This window comes from Lemur catta, chromosome 14, assembly GCF_020740605.2.
Source record: "Lemur catta isolate mLemCat1 chromosome 14, mLemCat1.pri, whole genome shotgun sequence".
Taxonomy (NCBI): Eukaryota; Metazoa; Chordata; class Mammalia; order Primates; family Lemuridae; genus Lemur; species Lemur catta.
Window position 1 is genome coordinate 59,227,790 of NC_059141.1, and position 24,850 is coordinate 59,252,639.

The following is a 24,850-nucleotide window of genomic DNA, read 5'->3' on the forward strand; positions in this document are numbered from 1 at the left end:
ACAGTATGTTCTTCTGTTTCTAATATTACTTGTGGAATTTTTAAAATTCCAACTTATTACATAAACAAAAGAAGACAGATCACTTGGCACTAATTTTACACATTATTATTTACAAAAACCATAAACTTTAACAAAGTAGACATTTAATCATTCACAAATGAGAACCCAGAAAAATCACACAACGTAAAGTCCAAATATTGGATATAAATAGAATATTTTTATTTATGATAAGCTAATGGAAAAAGATTTAAGCCAAAAAGAAAGAATTGGATATACTACTCAAATTAGTACCACACATAACCTGCAGTGTTTTTTGAAGCCCCTAAAAACCAGACAAAAACAATTGCAGGGGCATAGGGAAATTACAATTCAAAATTAATCAGAGGATAGCAAATGAAATCTAAGTTGGAACAGTACTCACCTGCTCAAGTCACTTTTTCCACGGTGATGATAGTGGTCAGGATGGCTGAGGTGATAATGTTCCTGTCCACCCCACCTCTGGGGTGGCCTTTTCCAAAATCCTTCCTGAGACTGCCGAACATTTCTGTCTGGTCGGTCAAAGCGGTTCATATTGTCACACTCCACTAGACAGATTCAAAAGCAAAAAACTATAAACATGTACACACTCCACAAAAGTTAACTACTTATAGCTTGATAATTAAATGCTGCCGAAAACAAAAAAGCAATATTCTAAAAATACCAGCCACTTATACTAGCTAATCACAAAGTCAAGATTTCGAGAAGAATTACCAGTTCTTTCAGTAAAAATTAAATTTTATATTATTCAAACTGAAGCAAATTATAATACTTTTATATCACAGTCATTTAACTGCCACACTGTTTTAAAACAAGCAAATTATCCTTGAAATCAACATTATACATTTTAAACACCAGTAATCAGTTTGGGGTGGTTTTCACCGCTATCACAAGTTGGCTCTGATTTCAGAATGAAAATGACAAGAAAAGGTTGGTTTCTTTAAGCCTAGTAGAGAACTCGGTCCTAAAAATGAATGCACGATTAATTTTTACTGATTTCAAGAAGCACTAATTAACTTTTCATCACAAACAAATCACATTTTTAAAATTAAGCTCACATTTTTAGAAAATAAGATGCTTCAATCTGCTTGCAGTAAGAGCTTGTTCAAAAAGTCTAAATGCTACTGAAAACAAAGCCAGTACTTTGCAGTAACAAATAGTACACTCCCTTAAATCCAAATACCACAAAAACACGAAAGGAATCTCTTTGAAACATCCCAAGCTTCCTCACTTACCGAAATACGTTTTCCTCACATATCTTAGCACTCACAAAGAGAGTTACTTTGTACAAGGGAGACATTGTGTTACCGGCTGCCTACTCAGACATAGTTGCACACAAGGCACTGCCGAACAGGCCTTCCTTCCTGCTCCACTCCCAGCCCTCCCTGTGGGAAGCAAGCCCAGTTTGCCCTGTGACTCCATGTTCATTCATTGCTTACATAGCTACTGACTTAGGACTGTTACTAAAAATACAACTAAACACTAACCCAAGCCACAGAACAGGAAAGATTTCTCTAGTCATAAGAAAGTTGACTTTCTGTCCTAAGAAAGAAACTTTCATAAGAAAGTTCTCTACATAAGAAAGTTGAAGTCTTGCATGTTCAGGATTCCTTGTGATAAAAAGGTTTAAAAATCAACATAATCCCCAATTTTTTAAAAAACTCACTTATTTAAATTACTGTTTCACTAAACCAAAAACTTGAATTTGAAACATGATGAGTATTTTGTTACAGTCTACCAGATGAAAACAAATTCTGCCATTCCAAAAAAAGATGTAGTTAAAGTGTAGATGTTCAATTTTCATATACACAGGACTCATTTTAATCTATTTCCTCTAAAGGTATAACAATTTATGTAAGTAAAATGTTTTTGAAATTTTTGTTCACATTCACTAGAGGAGTCAGTGGGAGGAAGGAATATATACATTTTACAGCTTAAAATTTTTTTTTAACTATTCAAAAGAAGCTTTCCATTTGAAATTATTTCAAACATATTATACTCAGATTCAGTTAAGACCCGTAAGTATTTCCACATAGCATTAAATTTTACTTTAGTTTAAGCAACTCTGTATAGCTAAGGGCTAATCTATATCTACTTTTAAATTTTCTGAATTCATATTTTTCCTTAATTCAGGCAGGAGAAACTCCACTCACTCCCAAAGCAAGAAATGTTGCTGAAAAAAACCACTTTATATGTTCTTAGAATGATTAACAACACTATGCACAGTAAGAAGCAATAAACAAACCAGGGTGAACAGGCCAGAAACGGGTTAAATATTATTGGCAATTACAATGCAGAAACTGATGCTACTTTTGTGTTTGCTAAAGGCTGTTGGCTCCACACACAGACTCCAAATAGAAGGATCTTTAATTGAAACTTGAACTCAAACATTGGCTTAATGGTAAAAAAGCATTGGAAACAAATGTTCACCATGACCAAAAAAGTTTAATGTTCAAATTTAGACAGTGGGCTGAAAGTGTAAGAGAAATGACTGTTCCAAGACTGTACTGAAAGTGTCATGCTTATACTCCTACCTAGGGGCCCACCAATCAAGTGTTCACATACATACTTTAAAATGTTGTTAAGAAGGTAAGGTGAAATAACAGTAGTGGTTTCTTAGAAACAATTAAGGGTCCTCTGACAGAATGAAAGAAATAATATATAAAGAAAACAAAATTGTAAGATGAAGATAAATAAAAAACCATTTCCAAAGCCTGATAAATATAAAAATAGCACAAATAAGTCCCTCTAAATGTGTAATACCATAAGGAATGATGGTGCCCATGGCAAACTAAGGAACGAACTAGCACACTTAAAAGCATCCCAATGCAAAAAACTTTAACCCAATGTAATAATCAAAACCATCTGCAAGCCAGATTTGGCCCTAACTATGAGTTGAGAATCCCTGCTAGTGAAAAATACAGGCCTTCTGAAGGAGGTCTCTAGCTCCAAAAGTAAAAGGCAGCAGATTTTAGTGTTCTTTTAATATGCGTAGGAGACAGAGATAATATCAGGACTTTTATGCTCCAGAGAGGGAAAGATGACCCAACATGACTAACTAAAAGCTACGTGACAAGGGGATGCGCCTATGTCTAACACTCATCAAATTCATTTTTTTCCTGATTTGATAAAGGAACAAAGCATGATACCAAAAGTAACCTAGATTATTTATCTTAAAACTTTAAAGTCCTGAGAAGGTAAAGGATGACAAAAGTAATATTTCCATGTACTAACAATTGGATATGAAGATAGCCGGGACAAATTACACATCACAAAGCCCGGAAAGAATGTGCTTTATAGGAGGCTTTACAATGAGATCAAGAAAGCTTTTAACTGAAATTTGATTTAAAATAAGAAAAGCTCATTTTTAAAAAAAGAAAATGATAAGCCTTATAGTTACTGATCACAATTAGCATTGAAATAGATAAATTTCCAAAAGAAAATACAGTCATTGGAAAGTTGTCAAGGACATTACTGACCTCATATGACTATATCTCAATAAAAAGTTTAGCAAAAATGGGGCCTTAGGAAATTTAAAATGAAATAAACACAATTTAATAGGCCTTATAACTTTCTGTGGGGTTCAGGAAGTGATTAGAAAGGTATCTTTTTCAACAGAAATAAAGTTTAAAACAGAATGGATACAAGTATTGGGGCTCAGGACATACCACCCCATATTTGACTGTAGGAGACCAAACATCTCTTTGCCATATTTTGATGGTTACTCTGAGAAACCATAGACACAGGAGGAGCTCTGAAAATCTGCCTTTTTATAAGAGATTCACATCTATAAAGGAAATCTACATTAGTAAAAAATATCTATATCAGGCCGCTCCAGTCAACTTTTATCACCTGAGAGACTTTTTATCTGCATAACAAGACAATCTTTACTCACCATACATTTTTTTCCCCTCACCCTCCCATAACTTGTGTCTCCACCAACCTCCAGAAGCCCCAAGGCTCTATTCCCTTCTGTAGCTCAGAATCCCACATAAACTTTAATCATCTGACCCTTCTTCAAGTTTCATATTTTGTGGGACTCCTGTGCAAACGTACATAATTATTTTTCTCCTGTTAATCTGCCTTATGTCAATTTAATTTGCAGCCCCAAGAACCTAGAAGGGCAAAGGGAAGTCACTTCTCCCTCCCCTACAGAAGAACAGCAGAATACGTAATAGGGTACATGCTGTGGAAATTCATGAACCTGAGGATCATACTATGAATGTGCCAAGTGCCAGGCTTTAATCTGTAGGCAATGAGTGTCCACTAGAAGTTCCTGAGCAAGAAAACAAAGCAACACAACTGTGCTTCTCACATAACAAAATTGTTCAGTTGAGAGGCACCCTGGAACAAAAAGGGAGCAAATATCAAACATCTAATAGTCCACCAAAAGAAACTGAGATTGCAAAATTGTATCTTTAAGAAATTTCTTGACCAAGGTGAAAAAAAAATATTTTAAAAATTAAGACTATCTCTCTTTAAGATCCTCCCAAATCACAACTCAAAGTCCTTGTTCCTATTACTCCTCTTCCCTCATTCTACACTCCTTGATTTCCCTCTGCCTCATCTCTCCCTCTGTTACCCTTCCCCTCAAACCGGCCAGAAACCTCAAAAGCATATTAACTCTTAAAGTTAAACTTCCTTCCTAATAGGAAAAACCCTTTAAGGTTGGTTTTAAGACCTGATCTCCGTCAGAGCTGAGATCCATAGCCGCATACAATCTAAGGTCTATGACTGGGCCCGATGGCTCACGCCTGTAATCCTAGCAATCTGGGAGGCAGAGGCGGGAGGATTGCTCGAGGTCAGGAGTTTGAGACCAGCCTGAGCAAGAGCAAGACCCTGTCTCTACTAAAAAAATAGAAAGAAATTAGCTGGACAACTAAAAATATATATAGAAAAAAAAAATTAACCAGGCATGGTGGCACGTGCCTGTAGTCCCTGCTACTCGGGAGGGACAGCTACCAGGAGTTTGAGGTTGCTGTGAGCTGGGCTGACGCCATGGCACTCTAACCTGGGCAACAGAGTGAGACTGTGTCTCAAAAACAAAAAACAAACAAACAAACAAAAAACAATCTAAGGTCTAAACAGGACTGGGAGAAATTTGCAGAGGAATTTAGAATAGTTTTAGAAATTGATAATCCAGGGTTCCCAGATCTATACCAATTAGGTTCATACATTAGAGGGAACCCCACATACAAACCACAGAACAGAGAAAGCACAATGTAAAGAATCTTAAGGTGACTTAAAAGCCCATGACTGACTACTGCACAAAAAACCAGAGGGGTTAAAAAATGACTTTCACAGGCTGTCAACAAAGGTCTTTTCTATACACAGAGACTGGGCTCTAATCAGTCCCATAAGACAAGAAAGGCTAAATCCCTTGCAGACATCAGGGACAGACTTATAACTTTAGATAGCATTTAGGAGAAAACTTTGAAACATGTGGCCTCGCCTTTCCTCCTTTCTGTAAAAGTCTTTTAGGCATAGGTCTCATCACCAGACCTCAAATGCTTTAACATTTGTCAAGAGCCTTAGAAAAAAAGCACAAAAAGAGTCAGAATAAAATGATGGCTTTCACATAAAACAAGTAGACACTTCCACCCCACTCAATTAAACACTAGACGAGGGAGTCTATTAATACACTTACAGATACTGTAAATAGAAAGGATATTGGGAACACAATTGTCCTACATGCAATAAGAAACAAAGAAGAAAAAGTAGGTGATCAACAGAAATGTTCTAAAGGGGAAGTCAAGGCCCCTATTTCCTGACTTACCCTTAAACTCAAAGATTAATTTTTCTAAATATTAAAGGACAATCTTGCAAATGTTTTATTGATACAAGCACTACAATATCAAACTTAAACTCCACAACTATTATATAACGTCACTGACTCAGGGTCACCAAATACCCAGGTGTGGATTTCTTCGTTAGGGCTCAGAAAGTCTGGCATCTTGGCATGATGAGTACTTTGAACTGAAGGAAACTGGAAAAGCCTCTGAAGCAAGGTCTCTCTGACCTTCTCCTACTCTCCTGTCTCCCACCCCTTTCTAACCTGAAGCGAGTCATAGAAACCAGAATTCCTCTTCCCCAAGGTGGGTCACAGAAATGAGAAACCCTCTCCCCCAAAGCAAGCCATAAAACCTAGAAAGGTCACGCTCGCTCTCTCGTCTCCCTTCTTCCTTGAAGACCTTCATTCCAGACAGGTCCTGCCCCATACCCGGAGGCCATTATTCATTGAGCCTAAGCATAATAATAGAAATTTTTCCCTGGATCTTTGGATCTTCATTTCTGAAGGTTCCTGTATCACGTATAACTGATTAAATAAATTTGTTATGCTTTTCTCTCATTAACCTGTCTTTTGTTATAGGAGCATCAGCTGTGACCCTTATGATAAGTAAGGAAAAGTATCACACCTTTGTGCCTCTACATCTCCAATTATTCTCAGATAGTCCCCAAACTGTCCTAGCCCACAACTGTCCAAGAAACATTTGACCAACATTTTCTCCTCCTTTGTACTACTACATATGCTATTTAATAGGGAGAGATTTACTGTACAAATGCAATTGCCAGATAAATACTCTCCTCATAGCATCTTCCATGAAAACTGTGAAGACTGTCCTATTTACAATGCGGTCATAGCAAACTCTGACAAATCAAACCCAAACTGAAGATCTCAATGAGGTGCCAGTTTTCTTGTGGGAAAAAATTCCACTGATATTGGCACAATTAGTGGAGCTGAATCCATTAAGGTTCAGAGTGACCAATCCAAATCTCTACCCAAACTTGCATAATACTATCAAAAAACAGAGGTAAAAGGGACTAAAACCAATAGTCAAAAGTATAGAAGACTCCTTAAAGCCCCACCAATCCTTGTAACATTCCTATCCTCTCAGCCAAAAAACACAATGGGTGGGTATAATCATTAGAGACCTACGAGCTATCAAAAGAATAACCATTCCCCACTTCCCTGTAGTAGCAAAACCAAATTCTATTTTATCTTTAGTGCCTCCAGAAGCTACATATTTTAGATCAATGTTCTGCTTTCTTTAGTGTTCCTTTAGCTCAAAATAGCCAATAGTTTTTGTCTTTTCCTAGGGAAAATCTATAATACTGTGCACATGGAATGTCCCTAAGAGTTCCCTCCTACTTTTCGCAAGTCCCCAGTCAAGACTTCAAAGATTTAAAATTTCCCTGTAATTCTTTATCTCAAATGTGGATAACTTTCTGTTGTGCACTAAAGATAAGGCAGGCTCTAAGACAATTCCATCTCTACTTCCTGTTTTAGATCAGAAAGGGTATAAAGTTTCCAAAGAGAAAGAAGTTATTGTAATTCTGTCAAAGTAAAATGCATTATCTAGGATGTGGTTCATTCCAAGAAGGTAAATCCTCACTCCTTATTACCAGCCCTAAAAATTCCCCTTAAATTTCTTGGATCATCAAGTCTCATTATTTTCCCTCCTATAATTTTCCAATGTTTTCTTCTGTGTTTTACAATATTTTCCACTTGATCTTCCAAGCCACTAATTCAGATTTCAATAGCAGCTATGTGTGCTGTCATCTACTGAATTGTTTTATTGAGAAATCTCCTTTTCTAGCTTCAGAAAGCACTGTGCTCCAACAGAATCTCCCTGAGCACTCTCGGTATTATCTCCTTAGGCTATTCTAATCCTGGGAGTTCTGTTATTTTCCCTGTTCTTCCTGAGTATTGGTTTTGATTTTTCTTTCTAAGCAATGGAACTCAGCTCTGGTTGCAGGAGTATACCAAACAACAGCAGAACCACAAGAAAGTACAACATTCTCTACCCTATGATAGAATGGACAGTGTCCTCAGCTCTTCACTCTCTCTTTTAACATAATTATATATCCAATGTGCTCTGTCATGTGCAGAGCCTCTCACTGTGAACAGAGTATATTTGTCAGTCCCAATGGTGTTAGGCTTGGCCATGTGACTTTCTTTGGCCAACAGAATGTGGTTAGAAGTAACAATGTGCTGGTTCTGAGCCAAGACTTTAAGAGACATAATATGCATGTTTCTGGTCACTCTGTTGTACTTCTGCCATGTGTAATGGGAACAACCTGCCCCAGTAGTCCTAGTCTCAAAATGAAGAAACATGGAGTAGACCTGAACACAGTCCCACAGCCTGAGCTGTCCCAGCTAATCCACAGATGCATAAATGAGAAAAATAAATGTTTATTTTGAAAGCATCTGAAATTTTGAGATTGATTATCACACAGCATTCCGGCAGGAAAAAATAAAAACAAATATGAGCTGGTAGTAAAGCAGCAAGCAGGCACCTAACAACCCAATGAAGCACTAGGACAAACACCTCCTCTCTCTGAAATATCCTTGCATTTTTCTAACACCATGCATAAAAAAGACTCCACTCACCCTTATAGTTTCTCCCTAGCCCTGGGAGGCCTAGGAGACCAGGCAAGTGTTGACTGACAGGAAATCTTCACATCTCTGGAGCGTTCTTCTCCCCTAGGAGGATCTCCATTTCAACTCTTGCCCCAAGGGCTCTCTTATGCTGGTATCTAGTTATCCACCAGTCCTTAACATGGAAAATTCTACAAATGCTAAGTCACTGGGGGCAAGAGAACCCAAGCCCCTCTTGCATATGGATTACCTAAAGTGCCATCCCTGTAGTTAATAAGATCCAGAGAAGAAGAAAGACTAGAACTGGTAGTAAGAAGGACAGAATGAACCATACAGAAGGTCATCATTTTCTCAGAATTGATCTTTTAAAAATATTTATCAAATTAATATACTGTTTCACAAATCAAGTAAGTTTCTCTAAACTTATTTCTTAAAATCAAAATAATTCAAAGTAAGGAAACATTGGGTATGTACACAAGAAAAAAAAAACAAAAATCCCATCTACCACTTTAAATACAGGATGTTATTAGATCATACAGAATTATATCTAAGACCTACAAAATCATGTTTTAAACATTTAAGTTAGCTTGCAAATGAACCTATTTTCTATCGCTTAAGATTAATTCTCAGTCTGAAAGATTCCACTGAGATTAAGAAGTCTGCAAGTAACAAATATCAAATTGGCTTTAGCCAAGCAGCCCAAGTATATGCCTCTGGAGGTTCAATATTGTCCCAACTTACCATTTTCAAGAGGTGCATCCTCAGGCAGATCCACATCAAGCATAAGGTCATCATCCTCAAGGTCACATGATTCAAGATTATTCAGAATATCCTGTTAACAAAAGCAATAAAAAATGCTATAACCTAGCTCAAAGGATGTGTATAACCACTAGTTTTTTAAAATATCATCACATGATATCTTGGATTTACTCTATGTTTGCACTATAAGAACAAAACAGACCTTTAAAATTTTAAGCATAATAAAAATAGATTCAACTGGTTTATTTAATGAAGCTATTTGTAACATCCTTTTCCTAGTCATCCTCCCTCCTAGCATCCCTCCCCAATAGATTTTTATTTTCATGTTTAAAAAACTTATACAGTGCTCATTAACGGGCCAGATATTGTTCTAACCACTTTACAAATGTTAATTTATTTATTTAATCTTCAAAATAACCCTATGAGTTAGTGACTAATACCATCCCTATATTATCAAACTATTGCAGAGAGCCTGAATACCTGGCCAAAATAGGATGTGAACACAGGAGGTCTAGTTCCTGAGTCCATGCTTTTAACAACTTCTACGATAATATAAATAATCAAAAAGAGTGAAGAATCACCCAAAATTTATTCAGATTTGGTGTGAGAAGTTATATTTTATTATTCCTAGGGGAATGGATCCCTTACATAAAATAATGAAATAGGCCTGTAATGATGTGAGTATTCCATTTCCTTTCTTGTGCCAAACTCTCACTCCTACTATCATCAGCACCCCACCAGCTCCTTGGCTTGATTTAATTTTTTTCTGTGATAGCACTAGACTACTCAAACTGGCATAAACAGTCCCTGTTGTGTTTTATTTGCAACCTTAACAGCTATCATCTCTCCTTAGAAAAGTATTGTTTTGTTTTCAAAGATTGTTGTTCTGAAGTATAAAGAATTGATTCATCAAAAACTAAGATTAAGGTAATGAATTCAGTTTGACCTATAGCCCACTGGTGGATCCTTACAATCCAAGAACTGATCCAATATTGTAAGACATTCCCTTAGTATATGTAATAAAAAACATCATAAGTCCACAAATTTTTAAACAACTGAGAGATCATAGCCAAGAAATAACTCATATAGAAAGGGAATATCTACTTTATTACAGATAATATGAATAAAATTAAAACTGTTTCCTATGTCAGGTATTCCATTCATGGGTCCTCCAAAACCCAACCAGAATTTTAAAAAAAGAGATTTAAAAAAATCTGTGGATAATTATTTAACCTCAGCACAGGAAGGAGATATTTCTCAGAATCTCTTCCTATCATGGAGATATTTGCTACCCTTAATACACGGTCTTTTTTAAAAAATTGTTATGGGTACATAATAGTTCTTATATCTTTATAGGGCATATGTGATGTTTTGATACAGGTGTACAATGTGAATTAACCAAATCAGAGTAACTGGGGTAACTATCACCTCAGGCATTTATCATTTCTTTGTGTTAAGAACATCCCAATTTCACTCCTTTAGGTATTTTAAAGTATATCCTAACTTATTGTTGATAATTTAGGGTATACTTTGCTATGCTATCTATATAGTCTTAAAATATAGAAAAAAGATGAACGTGGAAAAAAATTAGCAAAGTGTATAATGAAAACTCACAAGTATAAAATAAATGGTCAGTAAATATGATGCAGGAAAGAATGCTAACACCCAGGGTTGATTTAACATAAATTAGAAGAATATAGTACTCATCCGTACTGCAAATAGGAATAGATTCAATACACATGTTCTGGAGGCCAATTTATCAAAATTTCACTAGAGCTTTTTTTAAAAAGACGATTTTTTCCTTCTTAAGAATTTATTCCTTAGGAACAGTCAGACAAATGAAGAAAACGTATGTGTAAATAGCATTCGCAATGCACTGCAGCACTGTTCAGAATGGCAAAAAGTAGAAACAGCCTAAAGGCTCAACAATAGAAAAACAGTCAAACAGAAAGTATAGCACAGTCATGAAATGGAATGCTCTGTTGTTCTTTAAAAAGATAATAAAATACATACTTATAAACATGGGAAGGTGTTAACTGGGGGAAAAAACAGTTTTTTCCAATCCTTTGCTCTCAAAAATAATGCTACAATAAACCCTGATAAATCAAAAACAAAATGAAATAAAAATGGATCTAACTAGGTATCAAGCTGATGGCATAACATTCAGAAATTACTTCAAGGAGGAGAAAAAATTTAAACTTTTTGGTAATTACATTATGGGTGGTAGTACTGGAATCATTATTTTGAAATGGTGTGCATATACGAATATAAGTGAAATATTATATTGATGTTTGTTGAAAAATGGATTCTCATCTTAGAAAAAAGAAGACATAGATATAAGAACAATGAAATTAAGTAATAACTCTATGTTTCTGAATTTGAGTGGGAAGTATCAATACAAAAACAAGATGTTTTTCATCTTAAGAGAAGTACATTCCTTCCACTGAAAAGAACTTGATGTTCATAACAACAAAAAGCAGGTCTCTAAAACTGCATGTACAGAATTATCTATTTTATGAAAAAAAACATTGTATAATTTTGAGCATAAAAAAAAGCTAAAAGGAAACCAAGACACAGATTAACTCTATTTTAGAATTATGTGATGTTCTTCTTTTTCTCTGTTAGAGTACCTGTGTATTCTCATTTACTGTAATAAGCATTATGACTTAAGTAATTTTACTAAAATAATTATATCCTCTATAAAAACATTTGGCTGTTTATGTATGTTTGTTTATGTATATCTGAATGTGTGTGAAACAAGATAGTATTGCATGTCCCAGGACAGATGTGACAACTAAGGCCACAACAAAGAATCAAAGGCAGAATGACCTGGTATTCTAAATCTACAGCAGGACTTGCTGAGAGACACTGAATCAGAAAAAGGAACATTGCGAAAAAGGTACCAAACTTTCAATAACTAACTAAACTCTACATTTGTTTCATGTAGTTTTCTGTACCTTTCAGTTCACAATGAAAAGTTTTTGTTTTTTTTTAAAAAAAAGCCTTAAAGAATGAAATGAGCCTGTTCTAATGAATGTAAAAGAGATGGAATAATTATATCACTTTGAGAAGTTACTAAGAAAGGCCAGTAGAAAAGAAAAGGGAACACAGAAGAGAGGGATAGACGATGAGAGGGGGAAAAAAGGAAAACCATCTACATATATCAATAAATTATTATGTATGATGTTTCAGAAACTTATCACACAGAAAGATGCTCTGTAAAATGGGGGAGGTGGAAGTAGATTACATATGCACAATATGACTACATCTTTAATGCTGAAAAACACATTTAAATATCTGGAAGGTGACAAACCAAAGGATTGTTATAATCTTCTAATATGAGATAATACATGATTATGCTGTTTACATTCTTTTTAATTTTTCTGTAATAAGGACATAGTACCTTTATAATAAGTAAAACTTTGTGTTGGATAAAGTCTACCTCCTCTGCCATCAGCAGGGAAATTCAAATCGCACAGACCCAGCCTGACTGTGGGAACACTCAACCTGGCCCATCCCTAATCACAATAAAAACCAGAGCCACCCTCCATTCCCTTCACACAAGCCATTCTGCCCCAGCTTCAGTGACTGACCTGCTCTTCCCAGAAAGTCTCATTTTGCGAATAAATCTTTTCAAACACTCTTGGTACAGATACAGCACCATCTGTCTTGGCCTCTGACCAATTTGGGGGAGGGGGTTGATCCTGCCCCTCCACGTAGCAACCACAAGACACACTCTCAATAATTTCACAAACATAAATATCAATATATGCAAAGCACTATTCTGGGTACAGGATATACCCAGGCAAACAAGACTAAAGGGTTTTAAGAAGTGATAAATTAAGATTTGCATTAGAGAAATATTATTCTGGCTGCAATGTAGAGAATGGATTGAAGTGGAACAGGGAAACCAGTTGTGTGGCTATTACAGAATCCATGTGACATATAAAGGTGGCCTGATTTTAATCCATGTCAGCAAGAATGAAGAATAAGCAGTTCTGAGACATACCGAGGAGTTAGTATCTATAGGGTCAAATTAACTGAGAATAAGCAAGGAGCCATGGATTTGACTCCTTAGTTCCTGGCTCAAGAAATAGATGTATGATGCTTATTAACTGAAATAAAGCATAAAAAATGAAGGCCAAGCTTAATGTAGCTGGAAAAAATAAAATACAACAAATAAAACAACGATAGAAGCAAAAACAAAAAAGGATGGACAGGTATGAGAGAAGATAAAAGAATTAATATATAGTTTTGGAGCCTAATAATTTAGATATGCCTGATGCATTTTTTTTATACCTCCTACTCTTTTTTTTTTCCTTTTTAGAGGCAGGGTCTTGCTATGTTGCCCAGGCTGGCCTTGAACTCCTGAGCTCAAGCAATCCTCCAACCTCAGCCTCATGAGCGGCTAGGACCACAGGCAAGTAGCTGGAACTACAAGTGTGCACCACCATGCCTGGCTGTCTCCTGCATCTTTCACAAGACATGTCCCACAGATAACTGAATATTGGGGTCTGGAATTGAACAAAGAGATAAGAGGTATGGGAGTCATTACCAAATAAATACCAACTAGAAGATACTGAAAAATGAGTTTGACAAGAGAGACACTGCAGAGGAAGATGACTGGATTCTAAAATCTGACTCAAACAATTTTTCTCCTGTTCATTCTTTAAAGGAGGTCTATGTTTCTTCAATATCAGATTTTGAGAAGAGTTACATCAGAGATATTTTTAAGCCTTACAGTAAGGTTCCAGGCAAAGAAAGAAGGAAAAATTAATCTGTAATTTTTCTTCCACCAGCTTAAAACTCATCTGCACAGGGTAAGAACTGCAGGAAGAGAGGAAGCTACGTAGTGTGGAGATTGGTTAATGTGGGAAAGAGTTTCTGTTTCATGTTTACTGTGGCAGCCTCTTTCTCTAACTGGCAGTCCTGCATTTATTGGGCGCCAACATCCACATACACCTGTTTTAGTTAGTAGACCTTCTAACGCAATCATTAGCTGAGAGTATGACAATGAAAACCTAAATCTATATATTCTCTGGCTTCCAGAGGCTTTCCATAACACACAGTGGAATTAAAACTCTGACTGAGCACTTTATTAGCAGAATTACCACAGAACTTCCTTGGACTCTGAGAATGCTTTTCCATTTAAGTAAACTTTGAGACAGTGGGTTGGTGCTGACTTCACATGTTTCTCCTTCACTATAAATTGGAGAAAGCCTAAATGCTTTTGATAAATGAACGACACCATCAATAGGTTTGTTTTCATTATCATACTGTAGAATTAATTTCGGGAGATGTGCAGTTTCTAAATTTTGAAGCACATATTGATTTGCCTAAACACCAACACAATAATGATGCAAAACTATTACTTTATCCAAAAAAGTTCCTCATGTTATTCAGTTATAGTTACACCCTCCTCCCACTCATAATCTCTGTCAAACACTAATCTGTTCTCCATCAGTATAGTTTTGCCTTTCAAGAATGTCACATAAACAAAATCATGCAGTATGCAACCTTTTGAGAGTGACTTCTTTCACTCAATATAAAGCCTTTAAGGATCATCTAAGTTACTGAATATATCAATAATTAGTTTCTTGTTACTGCTGAGCAGTGTTCCACTACATGGATGTACTATTTTGTGTACCCATTTACTCACTGAGAGACATTTTAATTCTTTCCAGTTTTTATCTATTATAAATGAAGCTACTATGAAGATTCACGTACAAGTTTTTATGTGGAATATAAGCTCGCATTTCCCTAGGGTAAATACCTATGAGTAGGATTGCTGGATGATATAGTGAGTGTATGTTTACTTCCTAAGAAACTGCTAGGGTCATTCTCCAGAGTTGCTCTAAATTCCTAATCAGCAATGAATGAGACTTTTAGTTGCTCCACATCCTCATCAGCTCTTAGTATTGTCAGTTATCTTTATTTCAGCTATTCTAATAGGTATGCAGTGGTGTCTCAGAATGGCCTGAATTTGCTAATGATGTTGAACATATTTTCACGAGCTTATGTGCCATTCTTATATCCTTTTTGGTGACGTCTCTGTTCAAGTCCCTTGTACATTTTTTATTTAGGTTTTCTGTTTACTTGGTGTTTACTTTTAAGCCAAATTTCTAATAACTCTTCACCTAACTCCCAGGACACAAAAATTTTCTTTTATGTGTTTTCTTCTAAGTTTTACAGTTTCACACTTTACAATTACATCTAAAGTCTATTTTGGAATAATCTTTGTATAATGCAAAATTTTAGTCACAGTTCTTTTTGTTTGTTTTTTAACATATGAATGGTCAATGGTTCCAAAAGCATTTGTGGAAAGATTTCTCTACTGAACTACTTTAGATCAAAAGGCTGTCTTTATATAGGTTGATTTCTTTTCTGGAGTTTCTATTATGTTCCAGTGATGTACCTGACTGTCCTTTGGCCAATAATGCAGTGTGTCCTGAGTGCTGTAACTTTAAAATGGGGTACTGGAATTCTTCCAGCTTTGTTCTGCTTTGTCAAAATTGTTTTTAACTATTCTAGTTTGCCCTTCCATATAAATTTGAGAATCAGCTTGTCTATATCTATAAAAAAATCCTACCGGAATTTTGATTGGTATTGCATGAAATAGATAAATCACGTTGAAGTGGAATGATCTCTTCACTACATTGAGTCTTCCAATCTGAACACCACATGACTATATTTATCTAGGTCTTATTTTATATTTATCTATTAATAGATCTTTAATTTCTCTCATCAGCTCCTTATACTCTTCAGTATATCCTAAATAGACTTACATTTATACCTAAGTATTTTTATAGATATAGTTAATAACATTATTTTATTAATTCCAGTTTGTAACTAGTCATTGATTATACAGAAAAATAAGAATTATTTTGTGTGTTGATTTTGTACCTTGCAAGAAGGCTAAACTCACTTATGATTAACAGTTACAGGAATATTCTTGTAGATTCCTTAAGATTTTCTATGTAAACTATAATGTCATCTGAAAATAAAAATGCCTTTTATTTCTATTTCCTGCCTGACTACACTGGCTAATCTTCATGTACTATATTGAGTAACAGTGGTCAGTGTGGATATCTTTGCATTGTTCCCAAATTTAGAAGAAAAGCATTTAATCTTTCCTCATTAAGTATAATGTTTGCCGTAGGTTTTTGTAGATGTCCTTTAGAACTGCAGTCCCCATCCCCAGGCCACAGACCAGTACCAGTTCAAGGCCTGTCAGGAACCAGGCCGCAGAGCAGGAGGTAGGCAAGCAAGTTAAGCTTCATGTGTTTTACAGTGGTTCCCCATCGCTCACATTACTGCCTGAGGTCCGCCTCCTGCCAGATCAGTGGTGGCATTAGATTCTGCATTATGGTGAGTTATATAACTATTTCATATATATTACTACGTAACAATAATAGAAATAAAGTGCATAATAAATGTAATCATCCCGAAACCACCCCCCTACTCCCACCCCAATCCATAGAAAAACAGTCTTCCATAAAATCGGTCCCTGGTGCCAAAAAGGTTGGGGACTGCTGCTTTACAAAGCAGAGAAAGTTCTCTTCTGTTCGTAGTTTGACAAAAGTCATGACTGGATGTTGTATTTTGCTAAATGCCTTTTCTCCACCTGTTGATAGAGTTTCCTATAAAACTGTTAACATGGTGGATTATACTGATTGATTTTCGAATACTGAACTGGCGTTGCATTCCTAGGATAAGCCACTTGGAAACAGTACTTTGTTTTTGTACATATTGTTGGTTTTAATTTGCTAATAATTGTGTTTAAGATTTTTATGTCTATATTTACTTTCAATGAAACTCTTCAAGTTTCTCTATCAACTTAGCTGGTAGCTACTACCCACCAGCATCCACCAGAAATCATAAAAGAGCACCTGCATGGGTCCTTAGGACACCTCAAGTGTAAGACTGTGGGATGGCTTGAATGACACAACCACAATGTGGAAGTTTAAAAGTTTTTAATGCTTACAGAAACTTGGGGCAGGGGGTAGGATACAGGGCATGCCTAGAGGCCACAAAGCACAGGCAGGGAGAAAAGAGTTTGACAACTAGCAGCACAGATTGGGGAAAGAATAGGTGTGGGTCACTTTAAGTTTGTGGGCAAATGCTTGAATGATCTGTTTAAATGAAGCTCAGGGAAAGTGGGGAACCCAGTCTGCTAGGCAGGAAAGATGTCTCTAAGTTCCTTCCTCTGGACACTGGATTGGGTCATTTTGGTGTGGGGTAGAACTGGAAACTGAATCAAGAATGAATAAGCCCTGACCTCTGGCACTAGAAAGCTAAACCTGCATTCAAAATGGATGCTGAGACAACATAAAATTATAAGCATTCACTACAGCATTAATGACAGATATTGTTCTATAGTTTTCTTTTCATATAATGTCTCTGTCTGGTTTTAGTATCAGGTTAATGCTGGACTTGTAAAATAAGTTAGAGATATCTTTCCCTTTTCTTCTATTTTCTGAATGAGACTGTAAAATTGGTATTATTTTGTTATTTCTTCATTAATTGTTTGGTAAAACTGGCCCATCTAACTATGTGGACAAGGAGATATTTTTTGGATTTTTTTCCCTTATGGTGCAATTTCTTTGATGGTTATAGGGCTATTCAAGTTATCTATTTCATCCTGGGTAAGGTTTAGCTCTTTGTGCTTTTAAGAAATTGGTCCATTGATTTAAGTTGTCAAATTTCTGTGCTTAAGAATTGCTCATAGATTTCACATTATTATCTTTGTAATGTCTGGAGTCTATAGTGATATCCTTCTTCTTCAATCCTGTAATTTGTGTTTCACTCTGCATTTGTCAGCTTGCTAAAAGTTTATCAATTTTTTTTTTCTGCACCCTACCTTGGTTTATCAACTTTATTGAGTTTTTCAAAGACCACCTTTCATTTCATTGCTTTTTCTCAATTACATTGGGCTTTTAATTCCATTGATCTCCTCTATTTTCCTTATTACTTTCTTCTTTCTGCTTGATTTGGAATTAATTTGATTTTGTCTAGTTTCTTAAGGTGTAAGCTTTGATTATTGATTTGAGACTGTTCTTCTTTTCTAATATAAGTATTTAGCACTATAAATTTTACCCTAATGGTAAAGATAGTAAATTACATATGTATATTTTTACCTCAATAAAAAATAAATTAAAAACTAAAGCAAATTTCATCCTAAGCATTATGTTACATTCCACAAATTTTTATATATTTTCATTTTCATTTTGTTCAAAATATTTCCTAATTGCCCTTAAGAATTGACCTATAAATTATTTCAGGTCATGTTAGCAATTTTCTCTTTTATCATTTCACTGTTAATTCCATTACAGTTATATGCATAACTGTTACGATTTCAACTCTTTGGAATTTGCTAATTTGTTTTATGACTCAGGATGCTATCTTTCTTGGTAAACATTGTATGTGTTCTTGCAAAGTAGTATGTAAATTATGTTGTTACATGGAGTACTCTATAAATGTCAATTATGTTGACGATGGAATGGTTCACTTTTGCTCCACTCTAGCTGATTGTCTATTAATTCTATTAATACCAATTACTAAGAAAGGAATATGTAGCAATCTCCAACTATAATTGTAGATATAAAGGTTTTTTCTTTCATTTTGCTGGCTTTTGCTTTGTGTATTTCAACCTTTGTTTTTAGATGCATATACATTTAAAACTGTCATGTCTTCTTGCGAATTGACCCTCATCAATACATAATTCCTTCTTAATTCCTGGCAATTTCTTTGCTCTGAAAACTACTTTGTCTAGTATTAACATAGCTACACTCAAGTTTTCTCTTGATTAGAGTTTTTAAGGTACCATATATATATATACATATGTGTATATATATATCTTTTTCCATTTGTTTAATTTTAACCTACCTATATTATTACACTTGAAATGTATTTTTTTTCTTTTTCTAATGAACTAAAACAAATAGATCAAAAGAAAATACTGGAACTAAAAGCACAGAGAGGGAAAAAAAGGGTAGAAAGAATTGAATAGACTTAAAGAACTTGCAGGACACAATGAAATGGTCTATCAAGTCTACAACTGAAGTCCCAGAAGCAGAATAGAAAGACAAGAGCAAAAGCAATATTTGGGAGATACTGACCTGGAATTTTCCAAAAATTATGCAAGTATCTGCTTCATTCTGTATAATTTTTGTTATACATCATAATCTACCTTCAATTTACGTGTGTCCTTATAATTAAAGCTTGCCTTGTAAACAGCATATGGTTAGGTTTTCTTTTTCAATCCATTATTTAACAATCCTTGACCCTTTTCTGGGGTAGTCCATTTACATCTAGTGTAATTACTGATATAAATGGATTTAAGTATATTATTTTGCTATTTCTTCCTATGGGGTCTTTTTTCTTTATACTTTTCTGTTGTCTTTTTAAAGAATACTTCTTATTTTAATGCAGTTAAAATCTATTAATACCACTATAAGACAATATTTTTGTATTATATAAAAATAATAATTCATTAAGATTAAAATATTTAGCCTTAAATTTTTACTCTGTTTTAGATTAGCTTTTTACCACTTCATGAGTACCAGAAGACCAAAGGCTGTACATAGTTGCCTTGCCTTCTTCCTGATAAAGATGCAATAAAGAGTAAAAAAATGAATAAACCCATAGTAGCAAATGAACGGAGGACTATAGGGAGCTAGAGCCTGAAACATTCTGAGAACACAGAGCAGACTAAAAAGGCACTAGAAGAAGGGCCAGAAAGTTAGCTATCACTCAGAATAAGAGGGTGAGGAACAGCATACTAACGTGAAAGCTAATCATCTCAGAGAACTCAAGTTACCAGGACTGAAGCAGAAACTTAAAAAAGGAAAAATTAAAGGTGGTCACATTGTGCTAGTTGGGCATTATTTACCCACTCACACACATCCTCAATCTCAAGAAGACAGATATGTTAGAATTTATCTTTTGGCAAAAAAGACCAGGATAGTTTCTTCCAAAAAAATTTAACAAACTACTTAGGGAAAAGTAGGACTTTTTTTTTTTTTTTTGAGACAGAGTCTCACTCTGTTGCCTGGGTTAGAGTGCCATGGCGTCAGCCTAGCTCACAGCAACCTCAAACTCCTGGGCTCAAGCGATCCTCCTGCCTCAGCCTCCCAAGTAGCTGGGACTACAGGCATGTGCCACCATGCCCACCTAATTTTTTCTATATATTTTTAGTTGTCTGGTTAATTTCTTTCTATTTTTTAATAGAGAAGGGGTCTCGCTCTTGCTCAGGCTGGTCTCGAACTCCTGACCTTGAGCAATCCTGCCGCCTCTGCCTCCCAGAGTGCTAGGATTACAGGCGTGAGCCACCAAACCCAGCCTAGAACTTTTAATATATGTGTTAGCACCTTAGGGTAAAAACCTGATTCATTCTATCATTGGATAGGCTCCTCATTTACCCTACCTCCAAAAGCCAGGTCTCTAAATGTATATCCAAAAGCAAGCCTTTACACAGTTAACACAAAGTTGCCTACTGAACACTGAAGGAAATCCATGCTAGAAAACCAGCCTAGTCTTCTGTTCTTAAAAAATGGAAAAAAAAAAAAGATTTTTTGAAAACAAAAAATTAGCAGACATTTGAGGAAAGTCAACAGTATGAATCAAAAGGACCAAAACCAAAAGATTGACCAGTTAAAAAGAAACCAGAAAACAGAAGAAAAATTTTTAAAGCCCAATAAATTCTCCAGAAGTCTGAGAAAAAATACATTAATAAAACAATAACAAGGTACTATTTTTTAAAGAAAACTCAGTGATGTCAGAAAAAATGCTAGAATAGGCAGCTTTCAATCTTCCTCCAAAGAAACAATGAAAAATCAAGCAAAAACTCTGAGAATCAACTTTGTCAGAACTCTGCAAAACAAAAGAAGATTTACAGCAATTAATTAAATACTGAATCAAGAAAAAAAAAAGGACTTACTTAAAACAGGAAAGCTCCGAGGCATTTTTATTGGCCTGTCCCTTAAACACCTCCAGAGCTCCCCAGCTGTTGACTTGAAGATAGCATGTTCTCTGGTCCTTGGTTCCAGAGGGTAGAGTAGAGACCTTAGTCACAAAGAATTGTGTTTGTCTGCTCTAACCTTTCTGGGTTACCTGAATGACCGACCTAATTCAGAATTCACTCAGACAGAAAAGCATGGGCAGTCCTCAAAAACAATATAAGGCAAAGGATCTTTCCACAGCCACCTGGGGCAAATGATTCCAGTTCAGCTATAAAACAGAATGCAGAAAGACTGAGAAAAGGCTAGGGAGAGAGTTTCTTGGGAAAATTTAGTAAATCAAAAATACCATGTATACTGGGGAATTTAGAAAGCCACAAAAATGCCCAGGGTAGTACATATTCTCTGTAAAGATGTAAGAAGACGGAAAGTTCTCAATACTGGCTGATCTCTAGGCCCAGAGGAAACAGCAAGTGCAGACTAAGGTAAAATTGTAAATGATCATTGAAGGAATGCCTCAGGACAGAGCCAACATGCACAGATAAGGTTTTGTGGGGTTTTTTGCCTGTTAAAGTTTTTTCTTCTACTACTTCCTTTTTCGTTCTTTCTTTCCCTCACTCTCTCCTTCCTTTTTCTCCTCCTCCTGCTTTTTGGCTCCTGGCATTCAAAGAAAACTTTGCACAAAACTCTAAGTAATCACAAGTTAAAGTAACTGAGACTTCACAGACCACACAAGACAAGTAGAGAGACTTTACAAAAATAGTTTAGAAAAGGCACTAAAAAACAAATAGATACAGCTTATAGCAAGTAACAAAAACCTGAAGGAGGGTGAAGAATATGATCTCCAGTGTTGACACATCATAATATTCAAAATGTCCAATTTTCAACCAAAAATAAGAGGCATGCAAAGAAAGTATCACCATTTACAGAAAAAAAAATAATAACAATAATTGAAACAATCCTTGAAAAAGCCCACACACTGAACTTACTAAAGATTTTAAATCTTTATTTTGGTAAAGATTTTTATTTATTAAAAATGTTCAAAGAGCTAAAGAAAACCATAAATAAGGTTGTCTCGCCAAGTGCAGAATATCAGTAAAGTGAAAGGACTTATAAAAAAGACCAAGAACAGAAATTCTGGAAGTAAAAAGTAGAGTAATTCAGTGAAAAACTCACTAAAACTTCTGAGTATATATCCAAAAGAACTGAAAGCATGATCCTGAAGAGATATTTGCACATACACGTTCACTGTAGCAGCATTCACACTACTCAAGAGGCAGAAACAACCTAAAAGCCCACCAATGGATCAACGGGTAAAGAAAATGTGGTATATACATACAATGGAATATTAGTCTTAAAAAAAGGATGAATCTTATGCTAAGATTCCAGTCAGAAAATGACAAATATTGTATGAGTCTACTGATACAAGTTATCTAAAAAAATCAAACTCATAGCAACAGAAAGTAAAATGGTGGTTACCAGAGCCTAGAGGAAGGAGAGAAAAGAGAATTGTTGTTCATTAGATATAAAATTTCAGTTATGCAAGATGAAAAAATTCTGGAGATTTACCACACAACAACGTGAATATATTTAAAGTTAGTTAAGTATACACCTAAAAAATGGTTAAGATGATAAATGTTACGGAATTTTTTATAACAATTAAAAATTTAGAAAGTGAACAACGGACAACTCTTAAGAATTAAAGGATTACATAGATGTAACTTGTGGTAAGCATTTCTTACAAATTATTTCATTTGGCCCTTTTGAGGCCAAATGAAAAAAATAAATAAAACAATAATCTCACCAGAGTGTTTCAACAGCAGATTTGAGCAGGGAGAAGAGAGAATGAACATAGGCCAAATGAAATTATTCAGGCTGAGGAGAAGAAAAGAAGAATGAAGACAAATAAACAGGCCCTAACAGACTTTGGGGGCACAATCAAGCACACTGTATATGCATGAACAGAATTTCAGAAGGAAAAGAGAATGAGAAAGGGGCTGAAAGAATATTTAAAGAAAAGTGGCCAAAAAATTACCAAACTTGTAAAAAGACATGAATCTATATTCAGGAAGCTCAACAAATTACAAGGATAAATGCAGACACTCACACTGAGATGCATTATATTCAAATTTTCAAAGCTCAAAGACAAAGTGAAAATATTGAAAGCAGCAAGATACAAGTGATGTGTCATATGCAGGAGATCCACAATAAGATTAACTGCTGAGTTATCATCAGAAAGCATGGAGGCCAGAAGGCAGTGGGATGGCATTTTTAAAATGCTGGAAGAAAAAAACTGTCAACCAATGGCAAAAGAATGAAGCTGGATCATGACCTCACACCATATACAAAAACGCAAAATGGATCAATGACCTAAAGGTAAGAACTAAAACCATAAAACTCTTAAAAGAAAACATAAGAATAAATTTTTGTGACCTTGGATTTGGCAATGAATTCTTAGATATGACATCAACAGCATAAACAATTAAAGAAAAGTAGATAAATTAGTCTTCATAAAAATTAAAAACTTTTGTGCATCAAAGGACATCATCAAGAAAATGAAGACAGCCTACAGAATGGGAAAAAATATCTACAAATCATGTATTTGGTAAGAGTCTAGTAACCAGACAATATAAAGAACTCTTACAATTCAATTAAAAAAAAAAAAAAACCCAATTTTAGGCCGGGCGCGGTGGCTCACGCCTGTAATCCTAGCACTCTGGGAGGCCAAGGCGGGTGGACCAGCCTGAGCAACAGCAAGACCCCGTCTCTACTAAAAATAGAAAGAAATTATATGGCCAACTAAAAATCTATATAGAAAAAATTAGCCAGGCATAGTGGCACATGCCTGTAGTCCCAGCTACTCGGGAGGCTGAGGCAGTAGTATCGCTTAAGCCCAGGAGTCTGAGGTTGCTGTGAGCTAGGCTGACGCCACGGCACTCATTCTAGCCTGGGCAACAAAGCGAGACTCTGTCTCAAAAAAAAAAAAACCAATTTTAAAATGAGCAGAAGACTTAAGTAGACATTTCTCTGAAGAAGATGTACAGCCAATAAGCACTTGAAAAAAATGCTCCATGTCATATTCACTTGAGAAATGTAAATCAAACCACAATAAAATGCCACTTAACACCCAGTAAGATGGTTATTTAACAACAACAAAAAAATCATAAAATAACAAGGGCTGGTAAGGTTGTAGAATAATTTTAACTTTTATATTTTGCTGGTAGGAAAGTAAATGATTCCACTACTGTGGAAAACAGCTTGGCAGCTCCTCTGAATGGTAATCATAGAATTACTACATGACTCAGCAATTTCATTCCTAATTATTCCCCCTCAAATTTAAAGCAAGTAGTAAAACAAATATATGTACACGTACATTCACAGCAGCACTATTCTCTATAGCTAAAAGGTAGAAAAAACCCATATACCCACCAATGAATAAACAGAAATTGGTATAAACAGTATTTGGTATATACATACGATGGAATATTATTCGGCATTAAAAAGGAATGAATTGCTGATGCATGCTACAAGGCAGATGGACCTTGAAAACATTATGGTAAGTAAAATAAGCCAGACATGAAAGGTCACATATTGTATGATTCTCTTTTTATGAAATATCCAAAATAGGTAAATCCATAGAGGCAGAAGGCAGATTGGTGGTTTCCAGATGCTGGGACTGTAGATGGGGGTTCCGATGGGGGGAGTAACAATTTAATGG

The 24,850-nt window shown here is 35.4% G+C and overlaps 1 protein-coding gene across 6 annotated transcripts in view; it reads right to left on the reverse strand.

The window, feature by feature from the left end:
• CCSER2 (coiled-coil serine rich protein 2) overlaps positions 1-24,850 on the reverse strand; it is a 187,400-nt gene that overhangs the window by 92,171 nt on the left and 70,379 nt on the right. For 5 of the 6 annotated variants that reach the window (XM_045569345.1, XM_045569350.1, XM_045569349.1 and 2 more), the window contains 2 exons: positions 9,158-9,248; positions 422-584 (listed from right to left, as the gene is read on the reverse strand). In XM_045569345.1, coding sequence (XP_045425301.1) covers positions 422-584; positions 9,158-9,248 — 254 coding nt within the window. Of the gene's footprint in view, positions 1-421; positions 585-1,271; positions 1,511-9,157; positions 9,249-24,850 lie in introns of those variants that run through there. The other variant, XM_045569351.1, reaches the window with a different exon arrangement.